This window comes from Pteronotus mesoamericanus, unplaced genomic scaffold (genome assembly GCF_021234165.1).
Source record: "Pteronotus mesoamericanus isolate MK-2021 breed Mesoamerican mustached bat unplaced genomic scaffold, CSHL_Meso_final contig_2, whole genome shotgun sequence".
In the NCBI taxonomy this organism is placed as follows: Eukaryota; Metazoa; Chordata; class Mammalia; order Chiroptera; family Mormoopidae; genus Pteronotus; species Pteronotus mesoamericanus.
In genome coordinates this window covers 20,355,054-20,373,565 of record NW_026555084.1, presented here as the reverse complement: position 1 = coordinate 20,373,565, position 18,512 = coordinate 20,355,054, and the positions used below count along the sequence as shown (strand labels likewise).

At 44.3% G+C, this 18,512-nt stretch overlaps 1 protein-coding gene across 8 annotated transcripts in view; it reads left to right on the top strand.

The window, feature by feature from the left end:
* The window catches only part of ARHGAP26 (Rho GTPase activating protein 26), a 392,428-nt gene extending 376,970 nt beyond the window's left edge, over positions 1 to 15,458 (top strand). For 7 of the 8 annotated variants that reach the window (XM_054568251.1, XM_054568250.1, XM_054568249.1 and 4 more), the window contains 2 exons: positions 864 to 955; positions 9,440 to 15,458. In XM_054568251.1, the coding sequence (XP_054424226.1) occupies positions 864 to 955; positions 9,440 to 9,528 (181 nt within the window). In that variant the 3' untranslated portion in view covers positions 9,529 to 15,458. The remainder of the gene's footprint in view (positions 1 to 863; positions 956 to 9,439) is intronic. The other variant, XR_008528711.1, reaches the window with a different exon arrangement.
* The last annotated feature ends 3,054 nt before the right edge of the window (positions 15,459 to 18,512 follow it).

Here is an 18,512-nt window from a genome sequence, read left to right as displayed (position 1 = left end):
TTCTCAGCCGTACTTGCACACTGGAGTCACTTGGAGACCTTTTAAAAAAAATCCTGATGCCTTTATTTGTATCTACAAGTCAAGTAGAATCCAGGCATCTGCATTTTTTAAAAGCTCCCCAGGTGATTGTGATACACAGTACAAGTGGTTGTCAACACTTGTGGACATAAGAAGTGGGGGGAATGCATTGTGTCTCCTCTCCCTTCCTCCCCACACTCTCACACGTGTTCCCATGTACGCTTATTTATGCACATCCATATGTAACTGCTCACACACACACCCCTTGTCTATTCCCTGCCCTACCCTGGCGATCAGGGAGTTCCAGCCCTGGAATCCTGTTCCACCAGCCCAATGACAAATAAATAACATCTGGGAAAGGTGATGTCAATCCATAGCCTGGAGCGGAAACCTGGCTTTGCTAGAATTTCTCCTTTTTGACTCACTGAGCATTGCCAACTTCTACCAGGCTCTGATGGGCGTGTTCTCCAGTGCACCTTGGAAGTTCTCTCTCCTGCCCTGACCTCCCTCCTCCCCAGCCGCTCCTGCTCCAGAAAAGGGGCCCAGCCTGCCCTCCCACTGTTCAGCTGTTGTAACTCCTAGATCAAGTTTTAACATGGCACAAGGTGACCCCACAAGAAGTCTGGTTCCTCAGGCCTTATGGCTTTTCTCTGAATATTTCTCATTTTTCTCTGGTGACCTTTGTAGCTTTTCTGCCTCATGTTTTGCCATCTGGCTGCCTTATTAGGCTCTTCCTACCACAGAGGACTAGGTGGCTCAAAGGGAAGGGGAAGAAGAGAGGTTAAATATATGGAGCTTTCAGAGAGTTTTATAAAATTGCTAAATAAGCACCTATTTTCACACAGCACACCATTCCGGAAGGCAAAAGCTTTGTACGCCTGCAAAGCTGAACACGACTCAGAGCTCTCCTTCACTGCAGGCACGGTCTTCGATAATGGTGAGTTTTCTCATCCTCTTGCAAAGATGGGGGCAGGTGGGGGAGGAGCAAATAAATAACTGGAGTTTTCAAGTTCCTACCCTAGGAAAATCTCAGTTGAATGGGTAAGACTGAAAAAGAGTATGTGTTTGTGTGTCTTTTCACAAAATGAGAGAGCAGCCATGGGCCTTTGGGAGGTGCTATCAAGAGTGTCGTCAGAGATGGTCTCATCACAGGGTTGTGGACATTAAACACTATTGTGCCTGCACTGGACTCAGCCCAGCACCTGGCAGTGGCTTTGAGAGTCTGGGGCTGAACAGAGGGTAGGAGATGAAGGACTGGAGAACAGTGGTCCTGCAAGTGGTCGGGAGCTCAGGATGGCGATTGACTCCACAGGTTCTGTGCCCCTTTCCTCTTGAGTTCAGTGGCATTCACTGTCCACAGCAGGCAAGGCCAGTTTCCTAGATGGCAGGGCATTGGGCAAACTCCGGGTAAGCCTTGCTGCATCCCTGCTCTTCTTCCTCCAGAGCCAGACCACCCAGCCCCCACTGGCTGTCCTGCTCAAGTGTCCCGGTGTGAAATGGATTCATGACACCTGCTCTATAGAATTCAGATCTAGTACGTGGTTGATGCATCATTTTCTCTCTCTTTTGTTTGTTTTCCTCCCTAAAAAAATAGTATTTTTTGAAGGGAGAATTGATATCATAGTTTGTCATAACTTATCATGTACCTGAGATTGAAATCAGGATTCTGAGATAAAGTCCAAGTTGCTGTTACAGCTGAGATTTTCCCCAGATAAAGTTCTCCTCTGGATGCCTGGGTGAAAAGGTCTGTTTTGCTCGAAGGAGGAAGCAAAATGAGCTGCCTGGTTTCAGGAATTGGAAATTTTCCAGGGCTCTCTTCTTGACCTCAGGTGGGTGAGGGGCACAGTTCCCGGGCAGCGGTTAGTGCATTTTGCCCAAGCGCTCCCCTTCGTGGCCAGGTCGGCCACCCTGGCCTAGACCACAGCTCCTCCCGTCTGCCCAAGACCCAGAAATAAGGGCAGCCAAGGCTCACACCTAGCACTGGAGAACATGCACCCTGGAATCAGGCTACTAAAGCACAAGCCCTGGCTTGATCACTCGCTCCTGTGTGACTTCAATAGGTAACAGAGGGTTGGGAGAGAAAATCAAGACAGAGCACATCATGTGTTTAAAATAGTACTCAATATATATTGAGCATTGACTATGTTATTGTTGTGATTATCGTCATTGCCATTGCATCCATCTTAGACAAAGACCCTGACGCTGTCATCGTTCACAGTGACAGTCTTTCCTTTTCAGCTGATAGGACCCAGGCCTGGCTGTCAGCTGGGCAGTAGGTAACACACCTTTTCTCCCTGGGCCCTGGCTACATGTAAGGGCCTCAGGGTCCAAGCCAGATGAGATTGGCTCCTAGGGACCAGCCCTGTCTGCATCCACACAGCAGGGGTCCGCCCCAGTGTGCACAGCCCCTGTACGCGTCATGGCAGAGGCACTGGTCAGGCAGAGTAGAAAGAATGGGAAGTGGTCACAGAGCACCTGGGGGATTCCCGGGTCTCACGCGGCACTAGACCTTCTGAGCCAGCAGGGGTGGGTGTGAGCCCATAACTGTATGTGGCCTGCTGGGCCTGTATCCTCTTTTATGGTTCTCAGAGCCCCAAAAGCGCTGTCCCTAAACCTTTGCTCCCTTTCCATCTGGGCCCTTTGCAAGCGGAAGCACACAAACGGTCATCCCGGCAGCCTCTCTTGTGAGCAGCTTGAGCTTTTGGGCCCCAGAAGACCTGCCGATGAGGTGGGCCCACTGAAGGCTGCCCAAAACCATGTCATTGGCCAGTGTCTCCCAGAGAGGCTCGTGGTGGGGAGTCATAGCCCAGCCATAACATGACACAATTTCCACAGCAGACAAACCACAGTGGGGCTTCTCTGTCAGCAGGGGAGAGGCTGCTGCCTATAGGTGGGCAGGGCTTGAGAGAGCCCACATTTACAGGCGAGCCCAGTTTGAAGGTCTGTTCCTAAACCCCAAGGCACTGTTCTCATGGGCAAGGGGCTGCCATGTGTCTACCAGCTATTCACTCTGAGGACACGAAGGACCCCTGATCCCAGAGGCAGACTTTGTTTAAGCTCCCAAAAATTACCTAAGAGTGTATGTGTGTGCGCGCACACGCACGCGTATGTGTGTTTTGTGATTTCTTTTCTTGAGCGTAGCCTTCTTCCATTTTTTAAACCACTGTATTAAGATTCCCATATACCACCAAATTTACCCATTTAAAATGTACAAGTTAGTGGTTTTTGGTATGTTCAGAGTTGTGTAATCATCACCACTCTCTAATTCTAGAATATATTCATTACCCTCAAAAAAAAAACCCTGTACACTTTAGCAGTCATGCCTCATTTACCCCAACCCCACCCTATCCAGCCTAGGTAACCACTCTTCTACTCTTGTCACTGTAAACTTGCCTGCTCTGGATAATTCATATAAATGGAATTCTACAGTATGTAGCCTTCGTAACTGGCTTCTTTCACTTAGCATATTTTCAAGATTCATCCATATTGTATCATGTGTCAGAACTTTATTCCTTTTCATTGCTGAGTAATATTCCATTGTACGACTATATCACATTTGATTTATCCCTTCATCAATTGATGAACACTTTGATTATGTCCATTTTTTGGCTGTGATGAGTAATGGTGCTGTAAACAGTCATATACACATTTTTGTGAGGACATACATTTTCAGTTTTGGTGATATACCTAGGAGTAGGATTTCTGGACCATATAGTAACTCTATGTTTAACTGTTTAAGGAATTGCCAAACTGTTACAAAGGGATCGCACCATTTTACATTCCCACCTTTTTAAGTCTCCTTTCTGCAGTAGCTAAAGATACCTAGGGAATTTTTAACTGTCAAGTCCCTTCCCTCCCATCCGGGTGCTCTGCCTAGCAGGTCTTATGACCCCTCCCATCCCACAACTTTGATAATTGTCCTAAATCCTGTCCTGACAAATGAGAGTGGAAGAGGGGTTTGGTTTAACCAGTCAGGGGCGTTACCAAAGCCTTCCTGTGGTTTCTGGGAGTCATGGCAGAGTTTATTGACACTAGTTTGTTTTCAATCAGCAATGCCAGTGACCTTTCAAATTCCCTGAAGAGTAAAAGGCCAAATTAAGCCCAGAAGAAAACACCTTTCACTGTTGACAGCTGCAGTCGAAGAATGATCTGACAGAATGTTAATCTACTGTATAGATTGGTTTGGCTGAAAACGTTTTATTATGTCCAATTTTTAAAAGTTGCTATCAACACATGTCCTCTATTTTCTCCTTCCCTTCACCTCTCTTGGAGAAATCAGGCATTAGAGTAGGAAAAAAACTATTTATACGGTAGGCAAGGAGATCTCTTTCTTTGTTCTATCTCTTGTTAGTTTATTGTTGAAGATAGCTAGGTAAGGGCTGTTTAAGTTCAATGCTGCGTAGCTGTCAGATAAAAATCATCAGACCAGTTTGAAGAAAGTTTCCAAATGATAGGGAGAGAAACAGTTTTTGAGATCAAGAAGAATAAATAAGAAGGAGGAAGAGGGGAAAGTCTGGTGTTTCGTAATGATTAATCTCCAAGCCTTTGGATTCCAGTGGCCCGTGCTGCGCATCTGGAATGGCTGCTCAGTCAGCTTTTGGACTTTGTGCAGTGGGGAGTGGATGTGCAATACTTGACAATAACTCCAGTGTCAGCCCTTGCCAATCTACTAGGAAACTGTCCTCTTCACCAAGTGCAAGCACCTCAGACAGTAACTAGAAAGACAAATAACTTGTGTTCTCAGGAACATTAGTCATCTTGAAGCTACATGATTAGCAATACCTGGAAAATTCACACAGTGTTCACTAAAATTGAGTTCTTGGGATACCTTTATCAAGATTTGAGATGGACTGGATCCAATAATTCTGGGGGCACAGGCTGCCATGTGAATACAAAGTCAGGGCTGCCCCAGGGTTTTACTAGCTGATAGAGAACGTCCTCACCAGGGCTGCTGAGCTGCTCAGGCAGCGGGGTTGCAGAAGGTTCCTCTGTAGAGTCTTCAGCCTCCCCAGCCCTCTCTGCTGCTAAACCCAAGCCGCCTCTGTCTCTTACGGAGTGTTTCTACCAGCTGCCTAACTGGCCTTGCACATCCACTCTTGGCCTCATATCTAGTCTCTACACAGCAGCCAGAGTTACCTTTGGAAAATGGAAATCGCATCATGTTATTCTCCAGCTTAAAATCCTCCAATGCCCTCCTGTTGCTCTTAGAATTATTGACGAGGACCTCCACGGTCTAGCTCCTGCCCCCTTGACCCCTGCTCACCTTCCCTGATACACTGCAGCCTCACAGGCCTTCTTTATGTTCTCCAGGAGGGTCAGCAAACTGTGACCTGCCAGTCAAACCCAGCCTACTGCCCATTTTTTGTAAATCTTTACTGGAACACAGCCACCCACGCCTCTTTGTTTATATATTATCTGTGGCACGACAGTGGCAGGGTTGAGTAGAAACACATATTTACTATCTGGGTCTTTAAGAAAAATTGCAGATGACTGTTCTAAAATCACACCAAGCTTTTCCCCATCTTCAGGTATTTGCACTTGGATCGCCCCTGCCCGCTGGCCCCTTTGGATCACTTAGGTTTTAGCTTACTGAACTCCTCTCCACCTGCCCACATCCCTATCCCAGTCTCTTTCCCCTTACCTCTACCTAAAATATACTTATTTATTATACATTGTCCCTCCCAGAGAGCAGAATCTTGTCTGCTTGCCCTGTACTGTGTGCAAGGACTTAGCACAGTGTTGGGCACATGGTAGGTGCTTAATGAACACTTATTAAAAGAGTAAATGCATTCAAGTACACAGGGGCCTGTGCCTCTTCCAGCTAGGACTTCTTGCCCTTGGGGCAGCCAGCCGTTAGAGATCTCAGTCACACACTTGCTCCTTGTCCACAGTGAGCAAAGGAGGAGAGAGCGTGAGTTGTGTATACAGGGATATGTGGTGTATATACGGATAGAGCTGAGAGAAAGTGGTTGGCAAGAAGCACGCCCATGTCAGCAGCAGCTTATATTTATTATATGCTTGCTGAACTGGAGAGCTACCCAGGCAGCTCTCTGCAGCATCTTGTGTGTTTATATAGCACATTGGACACTGGTGCAATTCAGAAGGTTGGACATTGGTGCAGTTCAGCCCAGTAAGTACTTAAGAGCATCTTTGAGGTCCAAACCATTGGGCTAGGTAACAGTGGTCATGGTTAAGACCACAGACTCTGGGGTCAGGTGTCTCGGGTTCAGGTCCACCTCTGTCATCTCCCAGCTCTGTAATTTTGGGCAAGATGCTTAACCTCTCTGAGCCTCTTCTTCTCATCAGTAAAATGAGGATAATGACAGAACCAACTCTATAGTCATTCTGAAAATGAAAGTAGGTGATGCAGGCCGAGCACTTGGTATGTGTTCAACATATGTGCCATCATTCTTAAGCTCAAAGATCACATTCTCTGTTTGAATAGAGGCATAATGCAATGGTAAAGCGCTTGGGCTCAGGAGTCCAACAAGCTGGGCTCAAATTCTGCTTCTGCTGTTGTGATCCTGCACAAATTAATTAACCTCTCTGAGCTTTAATTTTCTCCTCTGTTAAACTGGGATATCAGTAATGTGGCTAGGATCTTTAGGGTCAAAGAAGTCAATATATATATAAAACTTTGAGCCCATGGCTCTTCCCCATCACCATTTCCAGGTGTGAATTTCTATCACTTTAATTCACCAGGCAGAGGGGAGGAATGAAGAATGTTGAATGATACGATACTAGGTAGGGAAGCAAAGCTTAACACATTTGAGCAGCATTGATGGGACACGTGAATACTATGTGGAATGTGCTCTGAGGCGTCCGGGGGTCTGAGAAAGGTGGGAGCAGATAGATGGGACTCTCTGACCATATTTGTGGAGGAAGTGGGACTTCAACTAATCCTTGAAGTATGAGGAAAGGAAACAAAGGAAAGACAACAGAAATCTAAAGATGAGGTGGGGTAGGGATCTGGTGCTGCCTCCCTCCTCCATCAGTAAATGAGAATTTACATTTCAATTCTTATTACCACCTCATTACACAGGCAAAGGAGGAGTGAGCATGAGTTAACAATTTGGCAGTTCCTTAAACAGTTAAACATATAACAAAAAAGTTATAACCCTTAACTTTCTGTGAATGAGTTAAAAGGCAGATCCTGGGCCCCACTTCTTGAGATTCTGCTTGAACCAATGTGCTATAGGGACTAGGAATCTGCAGTTTTTAATAAGCATCCAGGTAGATACCACACTTTCATAAAGCCTGATTTGAAAACTCCGTTAAGTCAGTAATCTGACCTAAAGGCAATATATATTGTCCCCTGTAGCCCTCTGTGACACATCTTTTGTTCTCCAATTTGGAGGACCTCCCTTATACTATCTGATTCTTCCCTTACTCTGCAAATTGCATTTCTAATGTTTGCAGACATTACCACTTCAGCACCTGAGCTGTGTTTGAACAGCTGGCCAGGAAGGGAGAATGTCTAAAAGGCATGGACTCAGTGCATCCAGTGGAGTAACAACTCAGCTAGGAGCTTTGCTGCAAGGTGGGAGGGGTCTTTTTCTTTTCTTTTTTTTCTTTTTCAGTTTTGCTAGGTTGTTTATTCTTTCTAGGTCTTTTATTTTGGGGAGTAAGTTTGGTTTGTTTGGCTTTGGTTCTAAGCATTTGAAGTTTCCCAAAGCATAGGTGGGTGTTGATACCAGGCTCTTACCCAGGCTCTTACCCAGGCTCTGCCAGGAGAGATTCTTGCTAACCAGTCAAATAACAAATGGCCCCCTACTGACTAACCTGTACTGAGCATTTACTGTATCCTGACCCTGTTGAGTGCTTTCTCTGTGTTGGCTCCTTGAACCCTCACAAGAACCACTGAGTGGGGAGAGAGTTTTATTGTCACCACTTAACACCTGCAGAAACTGAAATAGTCTTGGCAGTGTCAGCTGGATGGATGGGTAGAAGGCAGGGTTATTGGGATGCTAGTATTTTATGGGCAGGATGGGAGAGCTTGGTCATTGGAAAGGCCAGGTTGCTTTTCAGTTATATGCTGTGTTCTTCCTACAGACATGTCTCTCCCAGGCTCTTCCTTATGTGGGGGTCATGAATCCACAAAGTACCCTTGCTACTTTTGGTTTATTCCTGAAGCTGCGATATAAAATTATGCATGGATTTTGAAAACCAGCTAACAGATGTTTGACCTTATCTTTTCCTACAGAAACATTCATGAGCTAGACAGGGTTGACCGTGATCTTCGTAAGCCTCAGTATATGTCCTTCCGTTTCCCCGTTTGCTTCCGTCCTTTCTTCCTTCCCTATGGACCAAAACTAGACTTATATAGTAGTGCTGGGGCAGAAATGCTTTCCTAAAACAAGCTCAGGAAGTCACTTAATTAGCCTAGGAAGGGAATAGAGGATTTTCATTCTCCAAACAATCTCAGAAGATTGGAGTTTTCCTATTCTATTAATAGCAAATGCCCTGCCTTGCCCAAGAGTGATTTGTATATTCCAGTTCGCAAGCACGAATGCCATCTGCCCAACTCCAAGTCCCAAGATCCCTCCTTTCATCCTTCCTATTTTGACTGCTTTGCAGACTCAGCTGGATTTTATATAATCTTTGCAATATCACAGTAGTTCCTCTGGAGATGGAATGTGGTGTCACAGAAATGGGTGTATATTATTTGGATATTGAAAAACCAAAGGGGCAGAAATTTTGAAAGTGGCTGTAGAGGGAAAGACTTGTATGAAGGAGGGATGAAAATTCTAGAGAACAGGAAGAAAAGCTAAGAAAGGGTATGGGTTCAAAGACTATAAAATGCAAAAAGAAAAAATCAAACAAAAAACCCACAGAGGGAATTTGCAAGGAAATTAGAAGCAGGGGGGTAAGGATTTGAAGGCTAGTAAAATGCATGATTTGGAGCTAGATACCTTTAAATGTTAGTTCTTAGCAGTCCTTCATGGGTACTGCCCTTGGTTACAAAGCCAAAACTGGGTAGGTAGAAGGGAACATAGATGGATGGACAGATGGATGAACAGACGGACTGATGGACTGAGTGTACATAGGTAAATATACAGAGGGAGCACCGTAACTCTGACCTCTAACCTAAAATCTGTCCCTTATTTATAGTTTAAACCAGGACCTTCAGAAAGTCTGTGAAATTCTTAAAATTGTATGTGGAATTTTTAATGTCTGTGTCTGTTTCCATTTTTGTTGCAAAGACAGTTCAGCATTTCCTCCATCAGAAGGCCTATGTCCCACAAAAGGTTCAGAAGCTCTGGTTTAAATGAGCCCTAGAATCGTGTGACTTACAGAGCAACTGCGTTCATTCTCCAAACTTCCTTGGCGCATACGCAGATGCACACTCACAGCACACTTCTGCTGCCTGCCCTATCTGTAGCATCATCTCTTCTCACTCTCTCTCCCCTTCCTGTTACAGTTCACCCGTCTCAGGAGCCTGGCTGGTTGGAGGGGACTCTGAATGGAAAAACTGGCCTCATCCCTGAGAACTACGTGGAGTTCCTCTAACCGTGGGCCCCAGCAGAACTGCTGAGCTTTCCATGGTATCCATGACAACTGCTGAGTCCAGTATTGTGGGTCATTTCTCTTTGCCACTGAGAAATGCAGGACGACTGACTCTGCTGCTACCTGTCAACACAAGTGTTTCTGTGAACTTTGGGGTCATCCATCCCCATGATCATCTCAGCTGATGTGCGGTGACATTGCAAGAAACAGAAGTAAATCAGCAGGGGCTGCCATTTGATTTTGATAACCAAGGAAGGCTTGCAAAGCCATTTCTCTCATTCAGCACCCTAAATGGGGAGCACTCATTTTGTTTCAACAGTCACCCAAACTCCCAGCCTTCTGAAAACGGAAGCAAGATCTAAGTAGTCCTCAAACGCATGCAGGGCTGGGTAATGGCTCTGAGATCCAGGCTGGGTCCATTGCTTTTGTTTACAGTAGACACTCTAATCCACCTCTACATACTTGAGACCCACAGTGCTACAGGCAGCTGGGTCTGTTTGTTTGCATGCAGGATGGAGAGGGCCTACGGCACTGTTTACACAAGATCCAATCTCTCACCATCTCTAAAACAGCGGTTGGCCCAGCGACAGCAGAATTAGCCCAGTCCCCTCTTACGAGAGAACACACACACCCCACGTTCCCCTCCTCCCAAGCTGGGAACTTCTCTGCCGCTGAGTGTGGCCACCACTTCGTAACCACGGCAACTCAACCTACTCCTAAACCAAATCAAGATAAATAAATAAATAAATAACACGCTCGATTTGCATTACACATTTTTTTCTCCCCCCTTTTGGGTAGTTTTTTTGAATGGTTTTCCAACAACGTGAAGAGGAAGATCAAGAAATTAGAGTGGTCTGCTAAGGACAGACAGAATAGCAGCTGGGAACTGTTTCCTTTCTGATTTATTTCAGCAGCATCAGGATATATTTGGAGCAAACTCTAGTAACCTCTTGAGATTAAATTACATACAGGCTTAATATTTCTGTTCTTCCATGCCACTGATGTTTGCTTTCTAGAGGGCGATATGCTGCCTCCCGATGGGTGATGCCCTCTTCTTTCTGACTCATTCCCTAAGGGCCTCCAGTTCACCTGTCTTAACCCCTGCCCTGGACTGCCTCTAGCCCATCACTGACCACCCCTGACAGTGCCCTGGACTCCTGAGCACTGCTGCCCTGCTGGTTTGCAGGGCTGATTTCCTAGGCCAGCCCTAAGGCCTATAGTTTAAAAGGACATGTATGTTCACTGCCACTCAGAAAAAGGGAATTGTTTCTCAGGCTTTTGAGGCATGAGGCTGATATCATAAGCCATTGTGATTCAGGAGGACACCAAAAGCTTGAGGCAGGGAGAATGTGATGGGTACCTCCTGAGGAAGAGAATTTCCTGGCCCACCAAGGGATGGGTCTCGTGGAACACCTGCCTTGAGTGGGGAAGTTCAGCCTGGACATTTCATATTCACTTGGCTTCCAAAAGACAGAGTCCTCAGGATGTTCCCCATTTGAATGTCCTTGCAAGAGTGACTCTGGGCAGACCAGCTCCAAACCGATGGACTGTCAAACTCCACAGCCTTCACGGGATGGCAGCCATGCTCCGGAGTGTTTCCTACTTCTGGAATTCCTCATTAGGGAAGTTTAAAGAAGAAAAGAAAAACTTGAATTGTGTTCATTACTGTATCTTTTACATTTTTTGGAGAAGATAAACCTGTAAATAGGGTGATTTGAAATTCTATATGGCAAAGTTTTATATTTGATATTCTTGAAGCCAGTTGCTCCACACATTTAAGCTTTGGTTGCTGAACAGGAGTGTATAGGAGGGAGAGCGAGGAAGAAAGGTTGAAGAGAGTCAAGGTCATCCCTCTCTGACCTTGAGGAAGGAGGAGATATGTCTGCACATGCTCTGCTGGCTCTTGTTGGTGGGCATAACACATCGATGGTGTTCAGTCGTCTTTATCCAGGTGTGTTTTTGAGCATTTCTTGGGCTTTGGATTTGGAGATGGAAAGAGCATCTTCTGGCAAAGAATCTTTCCAAGAACAACTACTCAGTAGTGAGATGAAGCTCAGGATTTAAATAGATGGGGCCAGGGCTTAGGGTTTTTTGTTGTCTTGTTTGTTTGTTTTTTCCATTTTTCTTCTCAGGTGTATTTCTTGGTACCCTAAGATATCAGGACAGCAGGATATAGGATAATTGTGTACTCCTTATGTGTAACTCTTCTGCACATCTTCTAAGACTTTATGAAAGAGGCCAAGCTAGTTTGCAAGTTTTGTGTGTGTCCCAGTTCTTAAAAAAAACTGGCTTCTTAGGATCTTTAATTCTCAGTATGCTGCAGCTTCTCCTTTCCCTGAACATGTTTATGCCCTTTCTGTTTATCTCAGATTTCCTATAACCCCAAGTGAGGGAAAAACTCCAAAGAGGAATGGAGATTGTGCCATTAGAGCTTTATAGATGGTTTTCAAGTTAATAGGAGTATGTCATTGTGACTCAGTTCATGAGCTCAAAGGTTACACCGCTATTATCCAGGAGCTCACCCAGCAGCAATGGAGACACTGCCACTGAATCAGGGAACAAGGATTAAGACTGGACAAGGACTCAGGAAAGCTATCGTTGAAAACCTAAAAAGAAAGGGAATTTACAGACAGGCCATACCTCCTCCCTGTGGGCTTTGAACTGCTTGGGGACCTGTTCCAAGGGGCCTGAGGCAACAAACGCACTCTGCCACTGTGCTTTTCAAATAGGAGGAGGGCAACATAATTCTTTCAATGCATTTGATGTTTTATATTGTCACAGGCCCCACTAAAACCTTGAGCAAAATATGCAGGTCCTGGCTTGGGAGTTCCTAGCTGAAGCATACCTATGGGCACTCAGCCCCAGCTTGACCAGTTGGAAGCATATCCCTCCCTCCTCAGTTGGCCCTGATTAGAAGCCAGAGGGAAATGGAGCTGCTGCCAATGGGAATTTTTAGGTAGATTCCTTCCCAGTGTCCCTGTGGCCATGCTGGGCCTGTGACAGATGGCTGCTCTGTTTCCTTTCCCCAGCCAGGCTTACCTCCTCCCCATTTGCTACAGACCTGGAGAAACTGTTCAGAATATGAGCCAACAGATAGGAAGGATTTTGGAGACTAAAAATAGATTTTACCCTCTCTACTCTCTCTCTCTGCCTTCCGTCCCTCACTCTCTGCTTGAATGAGAGGGGATCTTCAGGATGGGTTAGGGGAGTGAACTAGATATTAGGCTGGAAGACTGTTGACCAAGATCCCTGAGTTTTCCCTGGGGGCTTTGTTCCTTTTGTAAGGCCCTGGGATCTGCTTGGCATACAGAGCATGAATCTTTTTGGGGTATTAAGATCAGTCTCTTACTTCTTCAGGTACCCACAGAAGTCTGTATCTGCAGAATGCCATGTCATAAGAAGATAACTAGTTTCAAACCCATAACCCACCCCGCTACTAGCAAGCAAATTCCCGATTCACTCAAGACTGGTGATAGTCTCTTCTCTTTTCAAAAATAAACATAGAGGTGGGCCCTGTATAGCACCACCTTCCTTGGTGTCTTGTAATTGGAGCCAGTTTTTAGCTTACTGTTTCAGTATTTTGACAACCAATATGTGTTTTCTTCTGTCAGACCCAACTGTCTTTTTCAGCATCATTCCAGTTCATCCTCTCTTGCTGAGGGTTGTTTTTTGTTTTGTTTTGTTTTTTTTAAACAGAGGCAAAGAGAAAGAGAAATGAGCCATCGAGTATTGACAGACTGGCATTAGCAGGACAGTCATGCTAGTGACAGAGTCACTAAAGGCATTTGTTGGGATTCTGCGGTTGTGTGTGCCATACCTTGCTCTAAAGGAAGTCCTTCTACCAACTGCATTTGTGTGTCCTGAAAATAGCAACCCCAGTCTCACCAGAAGTTCTGTTCTTAACTTCAGTGACTCCAGGAACATCCATGGTTAAGGGGTAGGGAGACAGAAATAATTGGCTGACGATAACTTGATCACCTATTCATGACTGTCTATAGGCACCTTTCATCCTCTGGCTTCTGTTTCCAAAGACAAGTCTGGACCACCCATATTTGTAGATACAGGACCGCCACGTACAACAGTGGCCATCATGGCACCTACAGTTTCCCTAGAATTGAATGTCTTATGAGCAACCATATTACCCGAGTAGGTAGCCAGCACTGAAGAAAACAAACAGCCTCTTAGCTACCTGCCTTTAGAGGAGGTGTCCTAGGTATTCTGTCTTGGGAGTTATCTGTCATCTCTGGCAAACCTGACAGTCATCAATAACCTAGACAACCCTGCTCCACATCTCTTTCAAGTCAACTGGGTGTCTTCTCTCACACCCTGTGCTGGTGTTTAAAAAATTTATCTTGTGCTCAAATGTGTTTGGCAGCCACGCTGATCTGCCGGGTGCTGAACCACTTACTTCTCTGTAATTGTAGCATCAAAATGACAACAGCAGGAGAGCAGTGAACATTGCACAATTCTATAGCATGCGTGAGACAATACTCCAACAAGTAATAATTAGCTTTTTCCCCCCCTTTCAACACCTACAGTACTTGTCTAACTACAGAGCTTCCCAAACGAGAGGGAGGGATCCTATAGAGAATCCAGATATCACTCAGAGCCAGTCTTTGCTGAAATGCGGCCTTCTAGTGGAAGCACTTGTATTCTTGGGAGAAAAAGTATTGGATGTAAAGTAATGCTAGGAGCAGAGAGAGAGGGGAAAAAAAACAACAACAAACCACACTGAAGAACTTTGGATTTCTTGGGGGTTTTGTTTGTTTGTTTGTTTGTTTAGAGAGAGAAATACAGTTCTTAATAGGGGAAGGAAAAACTTATCATAAAAAAAAGTTCATAATATTTTTACAGAAGTTTTGTGGGACTCTACAAGATAGAAACGTCTTTCAAGGTGGAATACTTTAGAGAACAAAGGCTTGGCCTAGTCCTAGACCCATGTAAGGGTAGCAGTTACTATTACGTCAAAATTCTCTTTAGTAAGAATCAGAGTATTGATAATCAAAATTTCGGAACTACCTGGAGCTGTCATAGAGAGATGAAGACATTCTGTGCCATTCTACCTTGACCAGTTCTTGTCCAGACAGCTAGACAGCATCCTTGGGTATCCAGTTGCCAGGATGAACCTTGTACCTGTGAAAAGAGATTCATCTGGTGATTCTAAAGTATATATGTATTAGTGTGTGTTTGTGTATGTGTAATGTGTATGTATAGTGCACATTTATGTATGTGAAGATACAGACTCATATAGAAACCCACATAAGCTGGCAGTAGCTGAGCCTTTACAACCTTTAAGATTTGAAGGTTGAGAATTCAAGAAATAAGAGAGGCTGTTTGACTATCAAAATGATCAGAGATGTAAATTAAGTGCCATTTTAAAACTTTGTTCATATTTATCAGATGGTTACTATCTACAGCTATATTCCATGTTAACTTATTAAAAGTCATGTTGCAAAAAGATCAAGTTAATAAATGGTTAGTAGCTAGTACCAGGCTAGTGTTCAAAAGCACTCTAAAGGATATTTTGTCCATATTTTGGAGAAGAAAGTGTGTGCATGTTTAATTCATAATTTAGGCTACCTTTGAATATATTGTAAAGTGCTATGTGATATAGTATCAATAAAGTACTTAAAAATGGCACTTTAATGTTTTTTTTAAATCATAAGTAATGCACTGTTTGAAACTTCAGTTCAGTATTGAATATTGACTGGTGTATAGAATCCAATTCCGTAATTAAAAAGTAATTTGTGACTAGAATAGAACTTTTTTTCTTGTTACTAGTGAAACAGTTTTACCATGTTCAAGCTTTAAAAAAAGTGTGCTTTTGCGTCACTAAGCATATCTACAAAGACAATACAATTTCTGTTGAGTGGCCTCTGAAACTTGGCTTTCTTACATTTTGTTGGTTTACATGACAATCCGTATAAAACAAGTGGAAGTATGATTTTTGAATTAAATGACTTTTCCATTTGATGGTATGTCTGTTTCTTAAGTTTCTGATAAAGTTTTGACATGCACATTCTAATATATCTTCAAATCAGCAGAAACCATGATCAAAAGTCACATGTCTGGGCTCCTGTGGTTACTGGTGACAACTTCAGTGCTGATTTCTGACGCACTCTGAGGAGCTTTTGTTTCCTTTAGGAAGAGGTCAAATGCTAGTGAACTTGAAGAGGAGGGATCAGACATGCTAAACAATTCAGCCCCAAAGACTCATTTCAATGAACCTTTCTGGCTTTATCTCCTAGAATACATATTGTTTTAGTCTTCCTAAATTTGATTTTCCAGTCAAACATTTCTGGAGCTTCATTAACATGGTATGGGATAATCAAAGGGCCAGAATATAGGCAGTCCCACCACCCAGCTGGGCACGTCCCACAGGTTTGCAAATCAGTTACTTGTAACATGAGTCCCAGGCCAACTCACATTATTCAGCCTTTTCATTCATCATATCCCTTCCAGGTACATTCTGAGTTGGAGCCCAGGTATTTACAGTTAGCTCCGAGCTTCTGCAATGAGAGCAGAGGACTGGAAGAAAAGCAAGAAAAGTGCAGGAGCCAGCGCTCTGGGGATTAAGGGTGAAACTTGTCCTGGGGAAACAGGAGAGCAAGTCTCCCCTGGTGCCTGGTTCTGACGGGGTGGCTATTTGTGTGGCTGATATGTGAACTCTTTATACTGTTCTCATTTGTCACTTAATACGGCACTGGTTTACCCCTATGAACAGCCCAGGCTCAGCACCTGCTGCCTTCACCAAGCTTACACCTTGCTCTGGAAAATTCTTCCAGCATCTGAAGCCTCATACATATGTGAGGTCATGAAATACCTTACACAGCCCATATTTAATGCTCATCATATAAAGAACAAAATACACGGTATGTATTTGTATTTTTTTTTTTTTTCTGTCTTGGCATTTCTGACAGACTTTGCAGTCACTTTGTTAACAGAGATTTTCTTTTTTTCTTTATTTTCTTTTTTCCTTTTGCTTTTAGCAGCCACTCAGGAGCAGAGCTCAAATTGTGTGACTTGTGGTTTGTTTGGTGTTTTTCACTTGTTTGCTCTGGCTTTATGATTGGTCATAAGAGCACCTTGGTTAGAAATGGATTTGATTGACACTTGAAATTGGATAAATGAAAGGTTTTCTCAGACCCCAAACACATTTGTTCTCTTGGGAATTAAATCAGGGCTTTAATTCCGTCTTTTCTCAGTTCTTTCCCAACCTCCACTCAAATACACATCTCTCTTACCCCAGTGTGTTGATGTCATTGGCTTGCCCTGCTTTTAATAGCACTAAGCTAAGCTACAGCCAGTTACCTGCACTGGGTTAGGCAGGATTGCCTGGGTTCAGGCTGCATGTTAGTTAAGGAAGTCTCTAACCAAGGCAGCCAGCCCCTGCTCAGGGTGTGTGCGGCTCATTGCACAGAGAGGGAGAAGCATGCTCACCCAGGGCTGCTGCACCCTAAAACCCCACCCTGCACGTGCCAGTCAGCATCAGGCGGTGGAGGCCAAAGCAAGGTTTTAGGTTGAAATGATTAAAACCTCTACCCACTGTCTCCCAGCACTTAGCAACTCCTCTCACACTGTGTCCCTGCAAAGTCTCTTGTGTAACTGACTCCATAAAGCCAGCCCAGCCTCAATTTGCTAAAACCCAGGTAGCTAATATGTTTTCTCAACCAGCAAATTAGTCAAGACTTGAATTCATGGGTCCTTTCTCTAGATAACAAACTATATTTTACCCTCCAGGCCTTTTGCCCACCCTAAAAGTAAAGTTTTTGCTTTGATACTAGTAGCATGTCCTTTTTGCATTTTGTGGTAGACTATTAGATTTTTTAAAAATTATTTCCTGTTTATCTGCCTTTTCTGAACCTTCATCTGTGAAAAAGAAATGGGATGGTAATGTTTGCCTCGCCTGTGTTAAATGAAATGAATAACAGAAAAGAGTAGCCGTCTTTCTTTTCCCACCTTTTCTCCTAATCACATCATTTTGCCCCTTCATAGCAGTTCCTACTTACAATTCGTTGTTTGTCAATAAATGTTTGGTGCCTGTTTTTCTCCTAATAAACAGCTCAGTGAGGACAGAGACCAGGCCTTGATGACCCATCTCTGCCCAGCACCCAGCCCTGGTTTGGCGCACGGCACATGGCCAATAGCAAGTGAAAGAAATCAGGTAAAGTACTGCGTCAGCATTCGTCTGCTTGCAGGAAAGAAATTGGAAGTCATTGGACCTGGGTACTTGAACCAAGGTGACTTCATTACCCTTGGCAGGCTCCTTCACTTGCTCCCGTCCTGGGATTTAGGCTTATGGACAGAGACTTCCCTCTCTCCGTGCACACACAGCCACATTCTTTCCCAGCCTCCTCACTAGTACTTGGCTCAAGAAACCATCTGGATAACTGATTGACCAAGAGCCAAAAGACTCTTTGCTGTCACCTGAATTACTTATGGGTTATTTCATAAACTTCATACTAAGCTGGGGACGTGCCTTCAAGCAAACACATCAAAATCTTCCCCCAAATAAAAAATGTTCCCTTTTTTAAGGACCCTTAAAGGAAATTCCACACTGTCCCATGGGAACTTGGTCTGCTATCTAACACACTCAGGAAGGGAATTTGTGTCTAATTGAAGTTTCCCATGATGCAGCTTACATCCGTTTCTGTTTTTCCTTAGAGCGGAGAACAACTGGCCATCATCTTTTTAGAACCATTACCCTCCACTTTTATGTTTCCATCCAGCCAACACTTCTTGAACACCTCTTGTGTGCTGGGAGCTGCTACAACCAGGAAGTATAAGACACAATCCCTGTTCTCAGAGAACTCACAGTTGGCCTCAGGGATAGGCAGGTATGCAGGAAAGCATTTGCCATGTGCTAGCAGGGAGTCTTGGGTGCTGAGGAAGAGTGATTCTTTCTATTTGGGAGGTAGGTACCAGAGAAAACGTCACCAAAGGAGTGACATTGGAGATGGTTCTTGAAAGATTAAGAGGTATTTGCC